We start from the raw sequence: 25,477 nt of genomic DNA on the forward strand, positions 1-25,477 counted from the left end.
ATGGTTACAGCACTTACACGGGCTGTGGGGGGCCCGGCCTCCATTCCCCCTGTTCCGCTGACTCTCCAATTCTTTATCCAAAGTGGAACAGATACAATAGGAGATACTGAGGGAGTCCCACATCAGAATATCCCCTTGCCCAGTGGTTTTGGCCTTTGCCTGAGAGACGGCACATCCCTCTTCAAATCCCTTCTCCTCCCTCAGGCTGAGGGGGAACTTGACCTGCCCCCCCATCCCAGGTGAGTGCCATAACCTCTGGGCTAAAAGTTATGAGGGAGGGCCTCCCTCCCTGCATTTGTCTGAGCGCACGTGCGGGGCCTGATCCTGCAGGCCATGCCTCAGCACGTCTGCCACAGCCAAGTGAGGTAGAGAAACACCTCTCTTCGTGTATCTGGAAGCCTAGGATGGGGCAGCAGTGGACATGCCCAGAGACAGAAACTCAGGCACTGAGAGAACTTTTCTGCAAATCATAGGCCCTGAGCAAGTGTAGATTCCTACAGAGTCTGGTGGCAGCTGAGCAGGGGTTTTGTGATTCCCAGTGAGGCCTGGTTCTAACATTTAGGTGGCTAAACTGGCAATGAGGCACCTAAGTCTGTTTGCGAATCTAGCCCGTAGAGTTTTAGAAGAGTGGTGTACAATTAAGTTACCTGGACAATTTTTGGTGTTGAAGAGCGGGAAGTGCATGACAGTGGGAACATCCTTTCCTCTGAAGATGTAGCAATCGGAGGGGTGATCTGGGTCCTTAAACTTTTCTGGATCTATCTCGGGAAATGGGATGTGATTTGTCTCACAATAATTGGCAGTTTTCTTGATGGTCTGGGAAAGAGGGAAAAGTAATTTAAAAAGAAATAAATAAAAAATGACCATCTCCATTAATAAAATGTGATGTCACTAATATGGACAGGCTAGAGCGTTAAAAATACCCCCCCCCACCTACAGTATACAAACATTCCAAGGAGCCTCTAAAGAACTGACTAATCGAGGGCCTCCATGGAAACCAGACATGACCCTGTTGCCTTATCTGTGTAGCAGGAATCTTTGCATAACAATGCATATACTGTGGCTGAGGTTTTCAAAAGCTCCTAAGGGATGTGGATGCCCAATTCCCGTTAAAATTAATCCCTTAGGTCCCTTAACCTCAGCCCAACGTAATAAACAGAAATCAAAACCCAGACTTTCAGCTCCAAAAGCACAAGTTTGATTTTTGTTTTGTTTTGTTTTTTACAAATTCATCTATAGAAAAACTTGTGTTTGATGTAAACAAAGTAGCAAAGTGTCATAGTAGCTGCGGCCACTAGAGGGAGACAATATCACCTATGGAGCACTGGTGATATGGGAGGCTGAGGTTAGCGAGTTTGCAGAGTTCTAACTGACTTATTGGAACTTAGTTCACATTTCTGCTGACCCCGTCTCCTCCTGCTAGAGCGCTCTTGGCTCTGTAGGTGCTAACAGAAATGAAAAGCGGTCAAACCTAATGACTGTCATTTAGCACGTCAGATAGGACTGTGATACACACACGGGCACATCTGTGGAGTAAGCAGTTGCCATTTTTACACAGAGTAAAACTGAATTTCAAGTTTTCCTCTTCTTCCATGACATCCACAGGGAAAGAGAGGTCACGAGTGGTCACATGCCCACACCCCAATCCCAAGCGACCTTGCAGGGGATAAGGTAAATATTCCCAGTGGATCCTATACATCCACACATCTCAAATTGTGATCCCCACAGCACCTTCAGGGAATCCAAATTACTGCTGCTAACAACCGTGTAACCTCACTGGGTCATGGGCCAAGTCCTGGGTATTTCTGCAGTGCTTGATCCCGACTGGGGCGTTGGGAGACATCACAATGAATAACAGAAGTTACCTTGAAAGGATCCCCGGCGCTGAAGTCGAAGGAGAGTATCAGTTGCACTTTCCTCTGTGGGCGCAGAATGAGGGGGTAGGCAGAATTTATGGCAATGCCGGCATCAATCAAGTAGATTAATTTGTCGTTGGTCAAACCAGTGGATTGGGCATCATGACCTGCGAAAGTGCACCCAAGTATTGTTTTAGGCTGTGATTTTTCCAGCGGGTCACAATGAGTGAGGTGCCCAAATCCCCCTTAATTTCATGTGCATTTTCAAAGGTGCCTCAACTGGCAGATAAACTCCTAGTGGGATTTCCTAAGGCACCTAAAGCAAGTTAGGCACTGTCAGGAGAAGGGAGATGCAGCTAGCCTGCTTATGTGCTAGCTTAACCCCCCCCCACAGTCTAACGAGCACAGCTGGGCCCCAGCTGAGCTGCCTGATTAGCCCAAACACCCAACTGGCTGTAGGGAGCTGCAAACTTGCTCTTATGACCAGTGGCAGGGCTCTGGCTGCTCAAAGAATTCACCCATGGCTGGGAGAGCTCCTGCTCCTGCCCTGTGCCCAGCCTTGTACCCACCTTGTCTTGCGCCAATAACCGTCTCTGATTCCTGGCCTCTAACTCTGCCTTTGACCCTCGGCACCGGCCACTGGCCTTTGACTCTGGCACCTACCCTCGGCTCCAATTCCTGGCTACTGATGCCTGCTGTCATCACTCAGCATGACTCCTGCTCTAACCAGGAGGTATGACAACCCCCATTCTGGTCACTGACAGGCACCTAATTCCATTTGAAACTAGTGGGAGTTAGATGCCTACCCTGCTTCGGTGCTTCTGCAGTCACCACAAGGGGCCAGACTTGCAAAGGTGGATTGGTGCCTAAAGATACAGAGAGAGGCCCAGGGGGTATTCAAAGTGCCCAGGGCCCAGATTGATAAAGGTATTTAGGCACTTCTGCCCTCAGTGCATAACAGGTTTAGGAACCCAATCTCAATTTTTTAGGAGCCAAAATCTCATTGGCAGTCCATAGTCCTAAATCATTTTGGTGTTGCAATGCTGACCACATCAACTCCTAAATACCTTTGACAATCTGGGCATAGGTGTCTGAATCCTATTAACCCCAGATCTCTATCGGTATCTTTAGACACCAAAACCTTGCCCTGAGCCTCCTTGAAAAACCTCAGCTCTAATTTTGAGAAATTAGCATCTAAACCAGCTCAGTGACACATGGGCATGATCTATAAACACATATTTGAGCCAGCATTTGGTAAGTCTCCGTTTTACGAGAATCCCAGCTGCGTTATAAAGAAGTCCTGACTCAGGGCAAATTCTGAATCATATTAAAACCCAGAACATTTACTGTTTGCTTTGACACTAGCTCACAACAGAGTGGGGCAAACACAGCAACAACGCACTGACAATCATCTGTCCAAACAAAAGCCCCACAGTGCCTTCGGGTTTCATGTGAAGTCCCTTTTATTTACTTTCGATGAACACTCAAAAAGGCAATTGGAGCTGGTCAAAAAAATGAAGAATATCTGCTTCTCCCCCCTCACACCCCAAAAAGCATTGGAATTTCAAAATTGTTTCATTCCACAGGGATGGAAGCTGACTCATTTTCTGTTTTTCATAAACAACAGAGATTTTAATCCAATAATTTCCCCGAAAAAACTGAGTTTTTTCTGTGAAAAAGTTGATTTTAGAAAATGGCCATTTTCCACTCAGAATGAAAATATCACTTGATAAATGTTGACCAGCTGTAAAGAATACCTCTTGCCTTAATGATGATTGGGGATGCCTTGCAATCTGAGTCTCATAAAACCTTGTAAAATACATTGCCACACCAGCTCTCAAACAGTGGTGAGTGGATAATGCAAAACAAACCAAAACAAATATTCAGAAAAGTTTGTTGGAACAAAAAGCAGAAATTCCATTTTTACTGCTGCTTTTATTCTCTCTTGTGCACAAGAATTTTCATAGGTTTGTGATAATTCTCATAGTCCTCAACATCCTCCCTCTGGGGCCTTGAGAAAGTCATTTCTCATTTTTGCACCTCAGATCTCCATCAGTTACATGAGAATAACAGTTCTCTGCCTTGCAGGAAATTCTCAGCTGTCACCAGGCACTCAGGTAATATGGCAATGTGGAGGCCAATAAACAGGTTACTAGATACAGAATTTGTGATAAATTTCATGACACTATCTTTAAAGCTTTGTGGGCTATAAGACAGCTGTCCCTCCCCAATCCCTTTCCCACTGCTGCCCCTTCCCCACCCCCACCCTCTGCTGTCCCTAGTGCCCATTATACAGTATAGCCTCCCCTTCTCACCCCTTCAAGCTGGGAATGGGCGACAGCGGATGGGTCACTTGATGATTACCTTTTCTGCTCATTACCTCTGAAGCACCTGGCATTGGCCATTTTCAGAAGACAAGATACTGGGCTAGATGGGCCATTGGTCTGACCCAGTGTGGCCATTCTTATGTTCTCACCCTCTGCTGCCCCCTGCGACCCATTACACAGTATAGCTACCTTTTTCCTGTCTCTCACCCTCTGCGGCCTTCTTTTGCCCATTATACAATCTGGCTGCCTTTTTCTCATTACTTTCTGTTTAAGCTATTCTCTGTCAAAACAGAACCTTGAAAAACAGGGAAATTCATACCGCAGAGGTTGAAACAAATGTGGAAAGTGCAATTCAAATGGATTTTGCTTACTACTTTTGTACAGAAAGTTGTTGGTGCACCCCCATATCCAGTAGAGGAGGAAGGCTATGGTTTTCCTTAACAATTGCCATGATCCTATTAGGCAAAAAAAAAATCAGAATAAAAATCAAAGCTGAAAATAAGTACAAAGAAATAGCTAGAAGAAGTCTATAGACTGAATTCCTCTTTTCCTCTCGGTTGCTAGTAGGTGTGAGAAGGGCAGAGACAGGTATTTGTTGATCCACAGGCACTCAGGTAGCATAGTGCCCCTTGCAGAGCAATTGCAATAAACACAGAGGTTATTCTGCTTCGGGGCTACTGGACTCAGCCTGTCTGATTGCCTAGCTCCCAGACTGACAGACACTGTGCTGGCAGGATACAGGGACTCCTACTTATGCAGCCCCCTCTGACAATGGATGTTTCTTTGCATTTTCACAGGCATAACTGAGGACCAGTTTTGGTGTGACAGGACTTGGAATGGGGATGGGGTTTGAGGAGAGAGTGGTGGGTCAGGAGTGAAAGGGCAGGCCAGAAGACTGCCTGAGATCAGGGGGAACCCACAACTCCAGGGTCTTTTTACAGAGAAATTTGAAATGTTGGGGTTTGTTCTAAATCAAGAACAAAATGGATTAACTGATAGAAAATATTCTCTTTTAGAAATAACTTTTACTTTTGTTTTACCAGACCTAGAACACCTGACATTGTGCTTCTTACTATGCTTGTAAAAAAATTAAATAAATAAAAAAATTGTACTGTCAACAATCCTGTTGCTCGTTAATAAAAAATTAGTAACTAAATTGACTTTCTCCAAAGGTAAGTTTAGCCTTTGTTTACTCAACGACATCTAAGGCTCCTAGATACTTAACTGCCACACACCTTCAATATGGTATTACTTCAGGATAAGTTCTAAATGGCCTTGTGTTCTCTTAAATTACAGCAAAGTCCCTCAGGGCCAGATTTTAAAAAAATATTTAAGCACCTAGTGGGATTTTGAAATCAGTGGGGGATAGGTGCCTAGATGCTTTCAAAAATCCCATTCCAGGTTTAAATCTTTTAACCATATGGCCTGAAACTTACAAGCACTCTTATTCAGCATCTCTGTATCTTTTGTGGGATTCCTTATTTCTTAACTATTATTAGTCTTGGAAGGATTAGATTTTGATCAGTAAATGTTAATTTCATAGGACACTCACATGGGAAAAATAATTCCCGTCTATATGATCTATGATAACAGAAATTTACCGAGAGGCAAAGCATGAAAAATGCTGCTTGAGAACTCATCTGAGTTTGATTTAACTATATTTACTTTATACATTTTGACATGTGATGTTGACAATTTGTATTTTAATGGTTATAAAGCTTGAACTTTTTGAATGTCAGTGTTAGGAGACACATTCCCATAGACTTTCAATAGGATTTTGGTGGCAAAAGGACCCTAGGGCCTTACATAAGAACATATGAATGGCCAGGGGGAATGAACAGAAGAGGTCAATTTATTGACTGATCTATCCCCTGTCATCCAGTCCCAGCTTCTAGTAGTCAGACCTTTAGGCACACCCAGATCATTGGACTGTATTCCTGACCATCTTGGCTAATAGCCATTGATGGACCTAGCCTCCATGAACTGTTCTAATTCTTTTTTGAACCCGATTACACTTTTGGCCTTTACAACCCTGGCAATGAGTTCCACAGATTGACTGTGCATTGTCTGAAGAAATATTTCTTTGTGTTGGTTTTAAACTTATTGCCAATTAATTTCATTGGGTGACCCCTGGTTCATGTGCTATGTGAAATGGTAAATAACACTTCCCTATTCATATTCTCCCACACAATTTATGATTTTATAGATCTCTGTCATATCTCCCCTCAGTCGTCTCTTTTTCAAGAGAAACAGTCCCTTTCTTTTTAATCTTTCTTCATACAGAAGCTGTTCCATCCCCCTAATCATTTCTGTTGCCCTTTTCTGACCCTTTTCCAATTCTAATATACCTTTTCTGAGATGGGGAAACCAGAGCTACACGCAGTATTCAAGATGTGGGCGTACCATGGATTTATATAGAGGCAATATGATATTTTCTGTCTTATTATCTATCCCTTTCCTAATGATTCCCAACATTCTGTTAGCTTTTTTGACTGCAGCTGCACATTGAGTGGATGTTTTCTGTCAACTATCCACAATGACTCCAAGATCTGTTTCTTGAGTGGTAACAGCTAATTTAGACCACATCATATAGAGTTGGGATAATGTTTTCCAATGTGCATTACTTTGCATTTATCAACATTGAATTTCATCTGTAATTTTCTTGTCCTGTCACTCGGTTTTATAAGGTCCCTTTGTAACTCTTCCCAGTCTGATTTGGACTTAACTATCTTGAGTAGTTTTGTATCATCTGCAAGTTTTCCTTTCTCCAGATCATTTATGAATATGTTGAACAGCCCTGGTCCCAGCACAGATCCCTGGGGCACCACACTATTTACCTCTCTCCATTGTGAAAAGTGACCATTTATTCCTAGTCTTTGATTCCTAACCTTTAACCAGATACTGGTTATCATAACTTTTTTGTTTTTCCCTCTTAATGTGAGGGGGGAAATAGAAGAAAGAGATGACACACTTGAAATGATGAATTATGGAGGGAAATAGTTAAATGACAAATTTTCTTCCTTTTAGGGCACATCTGGTTCTTTGCTCCCACATCTGGGGCAATAATTTGGAAAGTCAATGGGCTCGATGGCTTTGAAAAATCCTGTTTAACTGAGAAAAGTTTCTATAAAACTTGCCTCCAAGTTCCTTTTCAAAAATCCAGATGAGTTCAGCCAACACCACCATTCTTTCTTCCCGGGTCTTCAAATCCCAGGTCTCACTCACTTCACAGCACTTCAGGTGGGAATTCTTGCAGTTCTCCTCTGCATAAATAATGGACGAAATGAGGTTAGATTTGGGACAAACAATGGAAGGCTCATTAGATATGTTTAGGGTTTCAGGGACGTTCAATGGGGGCTAAGGCAGTTTTGGTGCCCAGGTCCATTGAAAAGCAATAGTATTTGGGGTCCTAATTCCCTCAGGCCCTTTTGAAAACCTCAGCCTGTGTGTATTGGAACAGCCCTGGGGATTTGTGAAAATATTGGCAAATACATGGATGTTGTCATGGAAATGAACATGCCACAATTCATTCACAGCAATTCATGAGAGCTGGCATTACCGAAGGCACCAAAGGATGTAGACTTTGGACCCCATTTGAAAATCCAATTCTAAATGATTAGACACAGGGAGAGGCGGTAAATTTAGTCCTGCTGGTCCACTTGCCTTGCAGGAATTCCTTCAGATGCCTGAAGATTCCCTCGCAGTCTTCCCCAGCTGAGGCATGAACGTGAAGCTCCTGGAGGAGGAGGGGGACACCCTGACAGTGTTCACTAGTGTAATCAGTACCTGGGGAGGAAAGAGAACATAATGTGCCCAGAAGGCAGCTGTCTATCCTGTTTGGCCCTGAGGGTGAAGAGATGAAAGACTCATGTTCCCAGTGCCCAAAGTCTCTTGAGAGCAGGGATGCAACAGCCAGTGTAGGGTCAGACACCTGGCTGCTGAATCTGTCTCTACCTGGTACCCTAGAATGTCAGGCTCCACGTCAGTGGAAGGAGGAGTGCAATGGTTAGAACTCACCTCCCAGTGGCACCTGGCTTACGGTGTGAGCTACCTGGGGCTGATGAGGGTTTCTCACAATTTTATTTATTTGTTTATTTATTTAATGAAAAATGGATGTTCAACCAAATTGGCAACTGGTTTGTGGTTTGAGCTGCTTAGTGCTGACTAAGCTCTGAGGAGGTCATTTGGGCCTTCTGGGACAAATGCACCCACCACTACCAAGCATCATCCTGTCTGGTCCTGGACCTACAGCTCTAAAGAAAAGTTCACCCCCATCTGTCAGGCAGTGGAGGTGGAGAAGTAACTACAGCCACGCTGCCAAACCTGCAGTCACTGGACTCTCCAGAGGTTCAAACAGAAGCGTAGGGGGAAATTCCCCCCATGGTCAAGTGTTAGCTGGTTTGGGGTTTCATGCTGACTAAGCTCTGAGGAGGCAATTTGTGCCGACTGGGATAAGTCCACCTACCAATGACAGGCATAGAAACTGGCAGTCCTTGTAGACCTCCTATAAGAAGCAAACAAACAGCCCATTAGTATTGTAGAAATTCCCATCTCCCTGACTACCACCTCACACACCCTCTAGCCCATCAAAAATTCAGGCATCCTCACCTGTCCACCTGATTAGTTAAGCACCCTGTTTGGCCCCTCCTCTTAGCTCTCCCTTGCATCAAGTTTTAAGGTCAGGCTTGACAAAGCCCTGGCTGGGATGATTTAGTTGGGATTGGTCCTGCTCTGGGCAGGGGGTTGGACTAGATGGCCTCCAGAGGTCTCTTCCAACTCTGTTATTCTATGATTCTAAGTTTAAATTTCTCTTCCTCGCCCATAACGCCACTCTGGCCAACTCCTAGAAGAGTTTCAGGATCCCAGTTTCAGAAACCCCATGTGGAGTTGGGTTGCAATGGTGGATGGAGCCCATAAGAAGTCACAGCTCAGACTACGCTGCCAATCGTGCAGTTGCTGGATCTCGCTAGTGAATGGTTATTCCCCATTCATGTTCCAGTGCTCTCTGCTTTAGGGTATAGCTGCTTGGGGCTGGTGCATGCTAAGGAGACACCCAAAGCCCCCTATGGATCAATGAACACCTCTTCTGGACACGTGGTGCACCTAAGGAAATGTCTTCCATTGGATACAGCAAACGGTTTGCAGGGTAGAAGTTAATAAATTGAACTTTGGGATTAGGGCTGGTTATGAGGACTGGGAAGGAAACCTGTATGTCATGACTTCACAGTAGACCTGGTTTCAAATTTCCTAACAGCACGTTATGCATCAGAAATGGCCATATAGTCAAAATTTAAACTTTCCATGGAAACGTTGATTTTCACAAACTGGAACATATCAATTTTGGAACATATTGCTTTTGATGACATTTCTTTTTGGTGAAAAGAGAATTGAAACAAAGTGTTTTGATTTAGCCCCCAATATTTATTTTATATAGAATATAAAGTCACATTTTTAAAAAGTCTAAATCACAACAAACCATACCCACTTTATCAAAAGGGAGAGCTTTGATTGACCTGTAAAGATTCTTTTCCAAACATTTTGAAAGTGTTTGGTTTCATTCTGATTAGATTTTGAAAAGTCAGAATTTTCCTTCTGCAGAAGATTCAACCAGCTGGACTTCACAGGGACACCTTTTAAATGCCTTCTGCTTGCAAACCTCCCACTGTGGGGAGATCAGAAAAACACTTGGGCTCTTTTCCTGGCTCCCCTCTGATTCCCTGTCTGGCCTTGGGGTAGTCATTTAGGGCCAGATTTTTAGAAGTATCTAGGCACCTAATGATATTTTCAGAAGTACCTAACTGCCTCAAAATCATTGATTTCAAAGGTAGATAATCACCTAGATGCTTTAGAAAATCTCATTTGGTGCCTAAATATCTTTAAAAAACTGGACTCTAGGTTGAGATTTACTACAAATACTAAGGGAGTTAGGTACCCATAGAAGTCAGTGGCATTTGGGCACCTAACTCTCTTGATCTTCTTTGAAAATCTCAGCCAAATGACTTAAGATGAAGTCTTTCAAAGTCACCAATGGGAATTGGACATTTGGCCAGGATTTTTAAGGTATTGATTTGCCTAAATTTGAAAATAGGTGCCTAGTGTGATTTAAAATGTTTTTTAACTTGCATTAAAATTCATTCTTGTTGGCAGTATTGTTATATCCAGGCTATGAGAGAGACAAGGTGGGTGAGGTAGTATCTGAAGGAGAGTAGGTCTCTTTCATTACAATTCATAACTTCTCAGGCCAGAAGTGTCATTGTGATAGTCTATTCTGACCTCCCGTATAACATAGGCCATAAAAGAACTTCTGGACACATCTGGGATTTGCTCCCCATGTAGCTACTTATAGATATTTATAACAATAGAACAAGATTCAATGGCTGGACATAGAAGCTAAACAAATTCACATTGGAAATAAGGAATACATTTTTTTTTTAACAGTGAGAGTAATTAACCACTGGAAAAACTTACAAAGGGTCATGGTGGATTTTACATCTCTGGCAATTTTTAAATCAAGAGTGGATGTTTTTTTCTAAAAAGAACTGCTTTAGTAATTATTTGGGGGAAGGTCTTTGGTGTTTGTTTTACTGGAGGTTTGATTTAGTTGGGGATTGGTCCTGCTTTGAGGGTTGGACTAGATGACCTCCTGAGGTCCCTTCCAACCCTGATATTCTATGAGGTTGTACTACATGGTCTCAATGGTCCCTTTCTTGCCTTGTAATCTATTACTCTCTTGTGGATAGTGATTTCTGCCCTTTTTGGTTTAGTATATATCTCACTGGGAGTGGTTTAAGCTAATGTGAGAAAGCCATGCTTACACCTGAACAAGAGTGTCCACATGAGGGTTATTCTGGTATACCTATACCTGGACAACTGGTAAAATTCCCCATGTAGCGAAGGTCACATATGGGCTTTCAGGGGGATTTTGTTCTGGGCAAGCGTTTGTCAAACAGAGACTATCAGTGTTAACATTCATTGAGACCCATGAAAATCACATATGTCATTAATGGAAATGGCCTGATTCCCCTCTGGCTCGATCTATGCTTATAGGGCATGCCTGTGTTGTTCACGGGAGTGAAAAAACACACACACGTGGCTATGCCAACTCCACTCCGCCCCCCGAAAACTCAGTATAGCTATGAAGATGGAAGAGCGTTTCTGTCGATATAGCTAATGTTGTTAGGGGAACTAGTGGTCATATACCACCAGAAAAACTCCTTCTGTCAGTGCAGACATAGCCTCTCCCAGTGGTACAGATCAGAAATAGCTCTCTTCATGTCAATGGAGTCATGTCAAGATAAACCCAGGGCGAGTTTAAAAAAAAAAAAACACGGCCCATGGTTCCAGGAATTTAATGACCCACCTGCTTCACCTACTGCACAGCAATGTTCTCTTAGTTTCCGGAATATTTCCTTAAGAAAGTCTCAGCAATGGAAAACAGAACACAAGCATTATGAGTGAGATCTCACAGCTAAGGACACTAACCATATAATCTAGGAAATCACATTTGGGTCACAAAATTTAAAGATGAGTCATTGTTTTCTTTAAGGTTTAGGTGCTCTTCGATCTAGGCATCAGGGACCTGATTTTGATATGATTTGTACTGGTGTATCTCAGAAGGAGAGTGGGTAAGAAAACAGAATTTCTAACCTGTGGAATTTGTTTTCATCTCAAATTGGTTCAAAAAAGTCAAAACATCAAAATATCTTGGAGAACTGAAATTGTGAAATATTTCAATTTAGAATTGTCAAAATGACCTTACTAAACTGTTTTCTTTCAACAGTGAATCATTATATGGGAAAAGAAAATGATATAAATATATAATATAAAATATAATGTGATATTTTTAGCTACTTAGCTAAAAAATAAATAAAAGTTGAAACCAAATGAAAAGATAAAGTTGAATAAAATGATAAAGTCAAAACAAAATACTCCATTTTGGTTTTTGTAGCATTTTGAAAATTTTCCATCAAATATTATATCAGAATTGACACATTCCCACATTTTTTTTGATTGGCGGAAAACTGTTTAGACAAAATGTTTGATGTGGCTCTATTCAGAAGTAACTCCACTGACTTCACTGGCATTATTCCTGATTTATGGTAGTGTAAATGAAGACAATTTCTCACTGTGGGGTTAAACCAGTGTAAAACAAACCTGAAACCACAATCAAGCCTTAGAATTTATCATTATCTAGGTTTTATAATCTAGACATTGTCTGATAACTATTGTTTTCAAATCACCACCACAAATCTTGAGGCCAGTCCTTGAGTGTTTGCTTCCCTTTAAAATCATCAGTAACCAATCATCTAGTTTTGGATTTCCTCGACACCTCCATACAATGAGTCGGATGTCACTTACACTGGTATGAAGTGGAGGTAATTCCACCACTGGCTAATCATTTGCTCCTGATTTATGCAGGTGTAAGTGAGGCCAGAATTTGCCCCAAAGGCTAAATCTTTGCAAAATGAGATTGAAGTTTGAAATCAGGATTTAATCTAAACTGAGAGTTTCAAAGATGCCTAAAGGAGTTGAATTTCATAATGTCATGGATTCGTAGAGTTTGAGACCAAGAGGCCACTAAATTTCACATAGATGTCACTGGCTGAGCCCAGTGACCTCAGTTAAACTAAGGCACTATTCAGGAGACTGAACTGTTGGTGTGTCACAGGTAGAGAACAGGAAAGACTGAAGGGCACCTGAGGCAGAGGTCCTGGCAATGGCAGGGAATGACTAGGTGAGACATGCCCATATAATCTCAGCAGGAGACCTGCACCCCGTGTTGCTGAGAAATGTTAAGAAAACCCCATGGTTCCTGCCAATGTAAGCTGGGGGGAAATTCTTTCCTGACCCCAAATCTGGTGATCAGTTGAACCCTGAACATGACTCACCAACCAGTCATCTGGAAAGAGGATTCTCAGTACCACATCAGAACACTGGCCTACCCCAGCTGTATCCCATCTCTAGCAGTGGGAAAATAAAATAAAATAAAATAAAATAAAATAAAATAAATAAAAACAGATTACAATTGTACATCAGGGAAGAAATTCCTTCCTGATTGCTGCCAGTGACTAGCTGAAGTTCTGAAGCATGAGATTAGATTATGCCCAACTCTTATTAACATTAATGGAAATTAGCATCCAAATCCCCTCATCAGTTAAGAAAATCTCAGCCCTAGATATAATAATCTGGAAATTATCTGGAATGCTGGAGATTATGAAAGGCACAAAATGAGAGTTTGGTGCTCGGTCTCCCTCATCCTTGAAAATCCAACCCATCCACAAATGGCAGACACCCATGGGCTACTTTAGGATACTGCTATAACAGTGGCTGTTTGACACATGACAGTGTCACTGTGATAAACAGTAGGGCATTGGAATCATTGCTACAGAATGGTGCAGTAGCTCCTCCATTGGGGATCTGTTCCGATTCCACTGACGACTCGACTCTACCTTCAACACACAGAAATGTCAGTACCTATTAAATATTCCTTGTTTGCGTCCATGCTTCCAAGGGCACTTCCCCATAAACCTGAAAACAAGAAGGAAAAGACCTTATTTACCACAGTGGAGCTAAGACAGCATCAAGGTCTTTCCCTTTAATACAATGTAAGGAGTTGCCTGGGCAGGAGCCACATTGGTAGAAAACTCAAGGGGGCACTGGCAGGCCAATCTCTCATGGGTTATGTGCTTTTGCAACTTGGTTCACACATTGATTCATAACTGAAAAAGTTTATTGTAAGTAGAGGTGGTCAAAAAATATTCCAATGTAATATTCTTTTCATCAGCAAATACCTCTTTTGTCAAAATTTGACCTTTCCATGGGAATTTGTTGATTTTTGACAACATTTCATTTTAAAAATAAATGTGAAATGAATCAGGTTGACCTTATAGGAGCAGAACGTTTCAATTTTTCATTTTGAAATGACCTTTCATTTCCAAATTGATTGGACTGTATAATACAGTGTAAATGAAACTATAACAGACAACATTTGAAGAGTAGAAATAGGAAGGCAACATTTTGATTTTATCGAAATGGAAATCATTTTGTGGGAAAGGTTTAAATTATGTGTTTTATTTTTGATTTGGGATACAAACTAATGTCCAAATTTCCTGCGGAATGGCAATACCAAATTTCAATCAGTCCTAATAATGAGTATTGGTATTTGTAGTATCAGAATGCCTAGGTGACCTAGCCATGAAGAAGGACCCCATTGTGCTGAGTGCTGGACAGACACGAGACAGAAAGACAGTCCCTGCCCAGAGCGTTTGATAACTTTTGGAACATTCCTGCCCAGTAGTGAGTTGAGAGCTAGGTGAGGGCAGGGCAGCCTCAGGAGGCAGTGGTTGTCTTGTCAGTGGGTGTGTTAAATTTATTTGTTATGTTTGTAATCCTGCTGGGTTTACTGTTATTCCAGGATCATAGAACTGTAGGGCTGGAAAGAACCTTGAGCTGTCATCTAGTCCATCCTCCCTCACTAGGCATGACCAAGTAAAGCTAGACCATCCCTGACAGATGTTTGTCCAACTTCTTTAAAACCTTCAGTGCTGGGGGCTCCACAGACTCCCTTGGAAGCCTGTTCCAGAGCTTAACTACCCTTAGAGTGACAATGTTTGTTTGTTTGTTTGTTTTCTAAGGATAATTAATCACTGGATTTGTCTTACATTAGGAGATGCATGTTGAAGTACTGTCAAAGCTACCCAGAGCCTAGGATGGGCTGTGTTTGATTGGTATAGTACAAATTTGAATTAATTAATTAATGAAGCTGCAATTTTCGAAGGGAATAAGGGAGTTAGACCCCCAGGATGGGATTTGCAAAAGTACCTAACTGACTTAGGAGCACAAATCAGCCATTGACTTCAAATGATCCTTATGATCCTAAAGCACTTACGCCCTTTCAGCAAATCACAACTCCAAAACCCATGGAATTTTCCTGGGAATTGGGTACATAATTACCCTTTGTAAATCTCCCCCTCCCCGCCACACACACATACACTTACCTAACCCTTTTAGACCCTTTGGAAATTCCCAATCCAAATAAATAAATATAAAATATAAAAGGCCAAGACATGCAAATACCGGATATTAACTAATAGGAAGGTGAAAGTTCCTCTCTAGGATTTTCAAAGGACACTGTAGGAGTTAGGTGTCCAAACCCTACTGGAATTCAATGCAAAAATGGACTTCCTAACTTCCCTAGGCTCCTCAGAAAATCACAGCACTAGTGCCAGAGCAGTAGCATAGACATAGGAAACCTGACTTCTATTCCTTTACCTCCCATTCCCAACCTTTATGATCTTAGAAAAGCCATTTTCCAATGACTCAGTCTCCTTCTTTGTAAAATGGGTATGTTGATGCTCACCAAACTTTTGAAAACCGTGTTTAGATCGGTGGATAGGATCGCTATCTCTACAAAAGCTAACCATGTTTCAGGAGGAGGCAATTGGGTTGAAGAAAGGATGAGATGGAGGCTAAGGGTGAGCAAAGGGGGTTACATGTGAATGAATGTCATGAGTGAGGTGGAAATCGGGGTGAGGGTACAGAAGGAAGATTGAGTTGTGGGAGGGAAGAAAAGCTGGGTAGATACAAGCAGCTGGGAAGAGAGCTCTGAGACTGGGATGAGACCTACAGGGTTGAGTGGCTGGAAACATTCCAAGCTGGTCTATAATATGATGCATTAGAACAACATGGTGGACCTGCAATATCTATCTATCTATCTCCATACACCCCCTCTATCTATCTATCAGCAAGGAATAAATGGGCTCTGCCCTGGGAGCTAGTGATAAGATGGGGGGAAAAGGCTCCAGGACCAGACTGTATTTACATGAACACACCTAATCTGCAGAGGCATCCTGCCCAAGTGACCAGTTTTGTCTGGCATTGTGTTACAAATCACTTCAGTATTGAATGCAGGGATCATGAAATGTTGTTATCCTTATTATATGAGTAAAGGGCAGCAGAACTGTGCTTACCCTGCCCTTATTGGGGCGGGGGGGGGGGGTCAAGCCCAAATGAACTGAACTGTACTTGCTACGCAAGGGGTTCTGATGCCAGATCCCAGTGGGGAGAGAGTGGGGGAGGGGAACAAGTGGTTCTGCCGAGAGGGGTGGGCTCTGTCTAAGAGTCATAAGCACCATTTGACCCGCTCCTCTCCCCTGTTTAAATGTGGAGCTGATTAGGCTCAGCTGAGAGCTTATTGTTTTGGCAAGTGACCACTAGAGCTAAATCACGGATAATCCGGCCTAAGTGCTCAGCCTTAGAGTTGATGCGGGACAGTGTTCGGGGGAAGAGACGGCCCAGTCTGCACTAGCAGGGGGGTTCCCCCACTAGCGGCTGGAGTCACGGACAGCTGGGTGGAACCCCAAGAGACTGACTCGCAGAGGTCACAGTGGGGAGGCAGGGGGCAGCCGGAGGCGAGGGCACAGGCCATTGGTGACGGAGCAGACAGCGGCGCGGTGCAGTGAACTGTGGCATGACGAATGACAGCAGCGACACAGAGTGAACCGCAGCAACTGTGAGCCAGTTGCAGTGATAGCAGCAGGTGAGTCATTGCTCCACATTCCCCACCTCGGACCCTCCCCGGCTGGGATGTGAGTTCACCTGAACAGACCTCTGAACTCTGGGTCTCCATTGACCAAGGACAGCAGCTGTGAGTGGCGTGCAGTGGAAGGAGAGGGCCGTGGTGTGTTAAAGGGACATCTGTTTGTTGGACTTTCACATGGCAAGGTGAGAAACGGAGGCCCAGGACACTGCCCCACATACTCTGGAGTGGGAGTTTTGCTCGTGGTCGGATGTGTTCGAATCACAGTGGTGGTGTTTTCCCAAATTAATGCTGGGCTCCTTGCCCCTTTTACTAAAAGTTTTCTCTGCTAGACACAGGCTCAGTGCCAGCGGGAGGGAAAGTTTTGCCTCTTTGAAGCACCCGGCAGTGGTGTGTAATTTGCCCAGATTGCTGGGTGGGGCTGGTTTCTGTGTTATATTGTTAAGAGGGACCCCTGGATATTGAAGCCAGCCCTTGCTGCTGCCGACTCCACCTGGCAGAAGGGTTACATATCTATTGATCAGCTAAGAATAAGGGGCTTCAATGCTTACCTTGCAGGTAGCAGATATTTTTCTCTTCCCTCTTTTCTGTCAGCTTTCCACCCTCGAATTTGCTTCCCAAGTATTTTGTGTCCACAAATGCCTCCAGACCAGGAAAGCCGGCTTCATGGGGGGTGAATTCGAACCAGGTCCCTGTGAAATATAGATAGTTTCTTGTTGTCCCTTTCTTGGCTGATGGCAATAATTTCTCAATTCCCATCCCCTCAATTTGTTTGCTCCACCAGTGAATCCTACGTAATTTTTCAGTCTGTTCCTTCCCCCATGGTCATTTTCATGCCATTTTCTATGGTGACCTCCTAAGCCAGCATCTGCTGTCCTTGGATACCCCAGAATTCCTTTTGTGGTGATCACAACCCCTATCCACCCACCCTCCACCCATCCATCCCTAACTCAAACCCAAAGGTATAAAGAAAAAATGAGTCATAATGAGTCAAATCTAAAAGTGATACATTTAACTGTAGAGCTAATTAAAAAGGAAAACCATTTCACAACAACATTTTCTGAAGTTTTCCAAGTTCTTTTCATTTTCAAAACTGATCCTTTTTACAATTCATTGAGAAATCTATCACAAACTTATATGATAGACATTTGTATTGAAAACGTTTTCAAAGTCACTACTGAAACAATTATGGGATTTTTTCATTTATTGACAAACCTGGGTTTTTTTGAAAAATGAAGAACATCAATAACTATTTTGGTAAAGTCATTGATAAAAAAATCGATTGAAAATGAGAGAGAGAGAGATTTGACAGGTTTATGAAAAACAATTTTTTCTTTTACCTGGACTGTTTTCACCTGCTTTACGCAATTGGTTTGCTTCTATTGCTGCAAAGATGGGGTAAGGATTTTTCCCTTTTCTGGAGTCATCGTCATGTTGAGATAACTTGGTTTTATCATACTGAAAAGGTAAGACTTGATTAGCGCAGAAAGACACAAGTTTTGGTTATGTTCCCAGCAATTCGTCCCTGACTAGTTCAGGCTAGGAATTACAAAGACCCTTTTTGTTGAGACCATCATCATCATCTTTGTCATTGTTCCCTCATTCTAGTGTGCACTGTATGGACAAACAGAGTATTCACAGTCCATGGTGGAGACTTTCAAATGGGACTAAGGGAATTAGGCCTAGATTTTCAAAAATATTTAGGCACTTAAAGATGCAGATTGGCACATAAAGGACTTTTCAAAAGCACCTAAGCAAGGTAAGAGCCTTAGGATATAGCTATCCTGGAGAAGAAAGGTCAGATTACCAGCTCAAGGAGACATAGCCGCATTAGCATGGTAAGAATATTGGTGTAGCTGCAGCAGCAGAAGCAGAGGGAGGGGCTAACCCCACTGGGTTTGTACCTAGGGTTTCCATCAGAATTTATGTGGGTGTGTCTCCTCCAGCTGGGAATTACACTTCCAGCTCCAGTGGAGACAGAGCCTGAGATCCATCAAAATGAATAGCAATTAGGGAGGAGTAAAGCCAGGCAAAAAAAAAATTTATGAAAAAAATTCATTTTCAGAGTATTGAAATTATTTGTGAATTCACGTCAAATGTGGTAAATTCTTTCATCTGAGAATAAATTGTGAAAAAGTTTAAATTGTTTATTTCAGCTACATTGAAGTGAAACATTTCAACTTTTTTGTTTTGAAATTGTATTTCATCTGAAAATTTAGCTAAATTAAAAAAAAAGTTAAAAAGCAAACCCAACAACTTCAAAAATGACCTGAAACCTACCAAAAATAGTTTTGGATTGAATAATCTTTTAGAAAAACATCTAATAATTATTTTAAAATGGTCAGCAATGAAGAATCTACTGCAACCCTTGGTAAGTTGTTCCAATAGTTAATTACTCTCACTGTCAAAAATGTACACCTTCCTTCCAGTCTGAATTTCTCTAACTTCAACTTCCAGCCATTGGATCGGGTTAGACCTTTTCTCTATGAGATTGAAGAATCCATTATTAAAAATTAAAGACTGTGATTGAGACTTTGATGCCTTCAATTTTGGGATCAGATGCTCGGTTGAGCTTTTCAAAACAACCTAAGGGATTTGGAGGCCACATTCCCACTAGTTTTAATGGAAAAGGGGTATCCAAATCCCTTAAACACCTTTGAAGGCCTCACTTTAGAAATGTTCAGATACCACAGTGATCTTTGAGAGCTCATGGTAAGAGGCTGAGATTTATAAAGTTGCCAAAGGGTTTAGATAGCTTTAAAATATTAGCAGGAGTCAATATCGTTCCACTCTTTTGCTCCTGAATCCCAAGTACTGCGGAGACAGAGAGAGAGAGAGAGAAACAAAGGAATATATTAAGTAAATCCAGTGATTTTTCAGTGGGACCACTCTGGATTTACACAGCAACCCACCTGCTTCAATGTTTCCAAGACAAAGAAAGAGGCCCAGACATCAGTCAGAGAGAAGAGTTCATCTTCAGCCGCGTGTGCTGCAATATTAAACTTCTCTTGAATATCAACTGAAGGTTTGGAAAGTGTATTACACAGGTCTTCTTCCAATTTCTGCACTTCCTCTGTCCAGTCCTTCTCGTGGTAGAGGAAAGACATGCACCTTTTCATGAACCAGAAAAGATATGGCTGAGACTGAGGGAATAGGATGGGAAATTCCCCCTCCCCCTTTTAATCTTCATATCTTTTATTTTTCATGCAGGGGATTCTAATCATCCTGACATTGTAACAAATCTGTGACTTAACAAGGACTTCATCCATGATTGTCTGTCACTGTGGCCACTGGGAAATTTATGGCAATAACAGGGATAGAACTAAGATCTTCTGCAAAAAGCCAAGGCCCCTGCTGCTCTGAGCTATGGAGAAACTCCATTAGTTGCTTCTCTAGGACCTATGATGCATGCTAAGCAATTCTGACTCATCCCAACAGAGGGCAGTGATGAGCACACTAATCCGGCTATTATAAGTCTGACCAGCCCCCAGGGCCCTTCTTGAGCCAATGGGGAAACTACATTGGCAATACAGGGTGTATGACATGGGGAGAAGCAATTAAGATTTCACCCAGTAGAGGGAAATGGTAGCACACACACACACTGCCAATTTCACTAGGCCACCCACGCTCACCCATCTCATTTTCAGCCCCCCTCACTCACCCCGATGGGGTGACTCTCAGAATGAGGTGCTATGCAGCAGGCACAGAGACTGATTCTGGGCCTGGGTGATCAGCTAGAAGTGTCCAAAGATTTTCCTTTCCCATCTCTTTCTCCATGGACAGCTCCACTCTTCTTCCTTCTTCCCAAGCCCCAATACTGGAGACCTGTTTGACTCTTCCCTCTGTGTATTCTCCACCTCTTGGTAAACCCCAATGAACCGCAAACACTTAACAACCCCCACAGATTGCCCTTTTCTCACTGTTCCCACGGCTGGAAGCCTGTCCTCTGTCACCTTGGTTGCTGTAAACATCATTTCTCTTGCCTCCACTGAGCCTCGCTTCTCCAGCTCTTGAGTCTGCCCAGAATGTCCCTTCTAACCATATCATCCAGTACCTTGGGTCCCCAGCATCAGATCTCCATGCCTGGCCAGGAGGCAGATGTCCAGTGAGCAGGCACTGGGTTAAGGCTTAAGACACCTATGTTCTAGCCCCAGTTCTACCACTGACCTGCTGGGTGACCTTGCATGTGTCACTTCACCTCTGTTTCATTTTGCACCCATTTTCTGTCATGTCTACTGAAAGGTGGGATTTCCAAAAGTGACTTAGGAGCACAAATCTCATTGCAAGTCAAGGGGTGAGTCATTTAGGGTGTGTCTGCGCTGCTCTCAGAGGTGTGACAGCAGCATGTGTAGACAGACCTGCGCTAGCTTTGATCAAGCTAGCTCGAGTGCCAATTGCAGCGAAGATGCAGCAGCATGGATGTCAGCTGCGGGTGAGCTGCATGAGAATGAACTCAGGGTCCAAAACAGGCTGGTACAGCCCATGTTGTAGCACCAGATCTTCACGGCCATTGGTTCCCGAGCTGGCAAGATTAAAGCTCCTCAGGTATGTCTATGCCTGTTACATCATGCCCCCTGATTGCAGTTTAGGCATGTGCCTAGGTGCTTCTGAAAATCTCACTCATAATGCCTTGAAAATGTACAGAGCTAATTAATAATAAGAACGCCCAGTGACCAATTTTGTGCAGGAAAACTGGTACATTCTCACTTCTGACATGCACCTACCAAGTGGAACCTGATACCCCACACAGGTACATGACAGCGTCCAACAGGCCCTGCTTCTTCAGCTCCACCAAGGTTCCCTGAAGGGCTATCATGGCCCGCAGACCTCCGCCCGATCCTAGGACAGCGATATTGGGCATGTTATCCTGGAGGAGGGAAAAGAGGGAATGACAAATGAACTAGGAATGCTCAGTGGTCTCTGCTATGCAGCTCTTGGTACTGGTCCATTCAAGAAATTCACAGAGAAAGCCCCAAGTTCCAAGACTTGTTTGCCTGATGTTAGGAAGCATTCCTTATCAGGTGCCCAATGACCTGTGTCCCATCCTGAGTCAAGAGCAAATGCATCTTATCCTGCATTTTCAGCCATAATCACACAGTGGTAGTCCAGTATCCCTTAGGGCTCTTTGAACCTCTGGGCCTTTGTGCTTAAAATCCTATATACCAACATACAGACGAGGACCAGAATTTTCAAAGGGATGCAGTTAAGGGCCTAGAGGGCATTCCAAAAGCACCTAAGCAATTTAGGTGCCTAACTCCCTTTGATTTCCATTGGACTTGAAATATGGCTCAAACTTACTAGCGCTCTTTACTGTGTTCCATGTTCATGCCCCTTACTCTTCATGATTCACAGGAGTGAGTTTGTTTGAACAAATGTGTGTAATGTAGAAGGACTAGTCTTTGTGTCCAAAAAATAACGTATGAAATACAGCTGCTCAAGAAATGATGTTTATTCCTAGACAAATTTGCTTTCTTTTTTTGAGGGACCAAATTGTTCATCAAAAATTTAAGGGGTGGAGTCTGTCCAAAACATGAAAACCCGCAAAATGATCCCCCCCCCATCACCTGTCTACTCCCCAATACATTTTTAGTTTCTCTTTATTTCAAAAACATTTGAATTTTTTTGTCAAAAATGGACATTTCTGTTTTCACAAAATAGCAATTTTTCATTCAAAATGCATTGAATGTAAAAAGTCAGCCCAGTGTAGTACTAATGCACTAACAAGATTAGTGACAAGTGAGTCACCAATGGAGACTGAACCTTGAGCACCAAAAAACCCAGGTCACTCTCCCTAGTGCTGAAGGGAGAATATTGTGAGGAGGAAGCAGTGGAGGACTCTTAGGCTGACATTTGCAAAGCCCTCAGAGGGGAGATGTGCTCAAATATGTCAGGTCCACAGGAGCTCGGATCCCTCCAAGGACCATCACTTTTCAATGATGAGTAACGATCCTGGGAAGTTCCTCACATTTCTCCACCACGGCATTTAACAGAGTAACCACAGGGGGTGGGAAGCAGTGGTTGGCTTTTACCCTCTGTGTGGTTCAATCATCAGAGGGGGCTGTGATACATGTAGAAGTATGTTATATAGTCATTATTCATTATTGCCATTAGTAATAAGTCAGACAAGTTATCAATAGCTCACCCAAATCTCTGTCCCTCTAAGGCTATCCATGCTCTACAGTGACATCTCTAATGTCCCCTTCCCATCTGTTCTCTGCTTCAGGCTCTGTCTGGCTTCAAACCACAGTGCTGTATACACACACACTGCAACGAGTCTTTAGTAAGCACTGATTGAATTCACATGAGCATGGAGCCATCTAGAGGTTAGCCCCAGAAAGCCTGTCACTGAATTCTAAGCCCGTTACTGCATTACTCCTTTCGCTGAAGGGATAGGGGCTTCTGCTTTTAGCATTGAAGGCCCCCAAATTTGAGCCCTGCCAAAGAACATAAGGTCTGTATGTCTATGTCCATGGGTTGCCCCCTGGTGCTTTGGGAATGTTGCGTTGCAAGGGGAACATCTCCATGGGGCTGGATTTTGGAGGTATTTCCTCCCACTGTATGAGGCATCTCAGTCACCATCCATGTGGCTAACATGCTAGATTGTTCTCCTTAGCACTCTGGGGCATGATTGCCCCCCCAGACACACACCTCATCACAGGCAATGTGGTGACTCTCAAGGCACTTCAGGACTTTTGCCTTTCTGTTCCTAGTGGCTTCTTTCTCACCATCCGAGAGCTCCTGGAAGAGCCGGAGATGTCCATCATCCTGCCAAAAATAAAAGGCCAATAAAATATCTCATCTCTTTAAAGGCTGTGAGGGAGTGGATGTGGGGTCTGGGTGCAGCTACCACAAATACCTCAGAGATTCACTCTTTATATTTGTATCATGGCTGTACCTAGAAACCTCAGCCAAGTTTGGGATGACAGCTGGGCGAATGACTGATATTTCAGTTCACTGGAAGTTATGAGAAATTGGGTGGGGGGAGAATCAGTTTGGATTGAATCCAAAAATTGCAAAAAAGTTTTGTCAAATTGAAAGAAATCTACTCTGGGTCGAACAAGACAAGTTTCTGCATGAGAAATAATTTACCGTTGTCATCTGAGACTTCTCCATAGCTTCTTCCAGATTTTCCTGGAGAGCTCTTGGTGATGTGGAATGCTTCCTTCAGTGACAAATGGACTCTTTGGGGAATGCCTAGATGGGAGGACCAAGTCAACCTCTGACAGCCGTTTTCTTCTTTCTGTGGCTGTTTCAGAGAAAAGGAACAATTGCAAAGGAGCATAAGGGAGTTAGGAACCCAAATCCTACTGAATCTCAATCTGGAAATGTAAAAGAAAATAAGCTAACATCGAGCTTGGTTAGTTTAGAGGTTCCACTTTTCAAACATAAATAAGAAGATACAAAAGTGGTTGGTGTTGTATCAGGTTCAGATTTAAAACAAACCCCTAGTAGTAACATTTCTCTCCTGCTACAAAAGAAAGTGATGATGGCTCAAGTTCCCAAGCCTAATCTTCTGACAAAGTTAGTTATAAGCAAATAAATGGAAATAACTGTTCTTTCCCCTTCAAAGATACTTTCCCCTGTATTTATAATGTTTCATTCAGTAATAAATATGTCTGTTTGCCTGGGTTTGGAACAAAAATCTAGTTATGGAATCTTAATTCATTTTTGTTAATTCACAACATATGCTGGCTGGGGTTGACATAGTAATAGGTGTATTTGCAATGTTATATTACTACACACACAGCTCTTATCACAAGGTGCATACCGGGGTGCATAAAAACAATGCCAGGCACAGCACAGTATAACATACACATTACTGTGGCTCACTATTAAAATGTTTTTTTTAAAGCCTCCCTGAGCTGTATAGCTCCCCGCTGAGCTCTTCTTATAGCCCTGGCTTGTGTCTACTCAAAATCAGCAGACAGCTGTTCCACCTCTACCCTCCACCCCAGTGGAAACTTTTACCCTGGGGGGTGGGAAGCGAAATCAGACTTCAGCCCTGACCCCATTGCAGTCACAACTCCAAGTCTACCCAAGTGTAAATGAAAGTGGGATTTTGCCCCCTATGTCCCCTAACCATAACTCTTAGCCATAACACTTAACCCTACTGATTTAAATGGAGTTATTCCAGGCAAATAACAAATACACACACACACACAATGGGAAATTAGAACAAGCAATGAATGTCAAGTTATTGACAAATAACCAACACATGAAGAATTTTCTTATCTCTGCGACATTCCGGGCCTGCTGAAAGCCCCACTGTTCAAAGCTACAAAACCCGGAAGAGAAGACAGCCGACAGAAAAAACCACCCAGGGAAGCTACAAATCATCGTGGAGGGGGCTGTAAGACTGAGTAACTTTTGAACTGTACTCTCGTGTGGGGGGAGTTTGACTGTGTCTTAACTGCGTTTGTAGGGGCACAGGGGGTGTGGCATGGAGCTGCCCCCTGATCCATTGGTGCTCCCTCCCCCAACACTACTACAACCGTCACGGCCCCCCCGCCGTCCGTCCCTGCTGGCAACTTGCCATCTGCCTCTGGATTTAGCTGATTGCTGTGATTCTGCCTTCCGGACCAGACACAACAGCCGACCAAACGAGACTCTTTGGAAAAACGCGCGTGAGTCCACGTCCCGCCCCCCATCCCCCGGACTGTTCACCCCACAGTTTGCCCCTATTACCTGACCCCAACTCCTGTTTCCTCCCCCGTCCAGTCCGACCCATTTCCCCCCCCCCCCGCCCGCCTGCAGCC

The 25,477-nt window shown here is 43.2% G+C and overlaps 1 protein-coding gene across 1 annotated transcript in view; it reads right to left on the bottom strand.

Moving 5' to 3' along the window:
• The window catches only part of LOC119567853 (cytosolic phospholipase A2 gamma), a 31,655-nt gene extending 6,638 nt beyond the window's left edge, over positions 1–25,017 (bottom strand). Inside the window, exons 1-15 of the mRNA XM_043527351.1 lie at positions 24,924–25,017; positions 23,811–23,967; positions 23,370–23,486; positions 21,446–21,588; positions 19,634–19,832; positions 18,062–18,179; positions 17,273–17,413; positions 13,658–13,711; positions 11,544–11,603; positions 8,649–8,687; positions 7,847–7,969; positions 7,321–7,446; positions 4,558–4,638; positions 1,866–2,023; positions 648–816 (exon numbers count right to left, since the gene is read on the bottom strand). Of these exons, the coding sequence (XP_043383286.1) occupies positions 648–816; positions 1,866–2,023; positions 4,558–4,638; positions 7,321–7,446; positions 7,847–7,969; positions 8,649–8,687; positions 11,544–11,603; positions 13,658–13,711; positions 17,273–17,413; positions 18,062–18,179; positions 19,634–19,832; positions 21,446–21,588; positions 23,370–23,486; positions 23,811–23,834 (1,552 nt within the window). The 5' untranslated portion in view covers positions 23,835–23,967; positions 24,924–25,017. The remainder of the gene's footprint in view (positions 1–647; positions 817–1,865; positions 2,024–4,557; positions 4,639–7,320; positions 7,447–7,846; positions 7,970–8,648; positions 8,688–11,543; positions 11,604–13,657; positions 13,712–17,272; positions 17,414–18,061; positions 18,180–19,633; positions 19,833–21,445; positions 21,589–23,369; positions 23,487–23,810; positions 23,968–24,923) is intronic.
• Positions 25,018–25,477: the final 460 nt, after the last annotated feature.

The sequence above is a fragment of the Chelonia mydas genome, chromosome 13, assembly GCF_015237465.2.
Source record: "Chelonia mydas isolate rCheMyd1 chromosome 13, rCheMyd1.pri.v2, whole genome shotgun sequence".
Classification (NCBI taxonomy): domain Eukaryota; kingdom Metazoa; phylum Chordata; order Testudines; family Cheloniidae; genus Chelonia; species Chelonia mydas.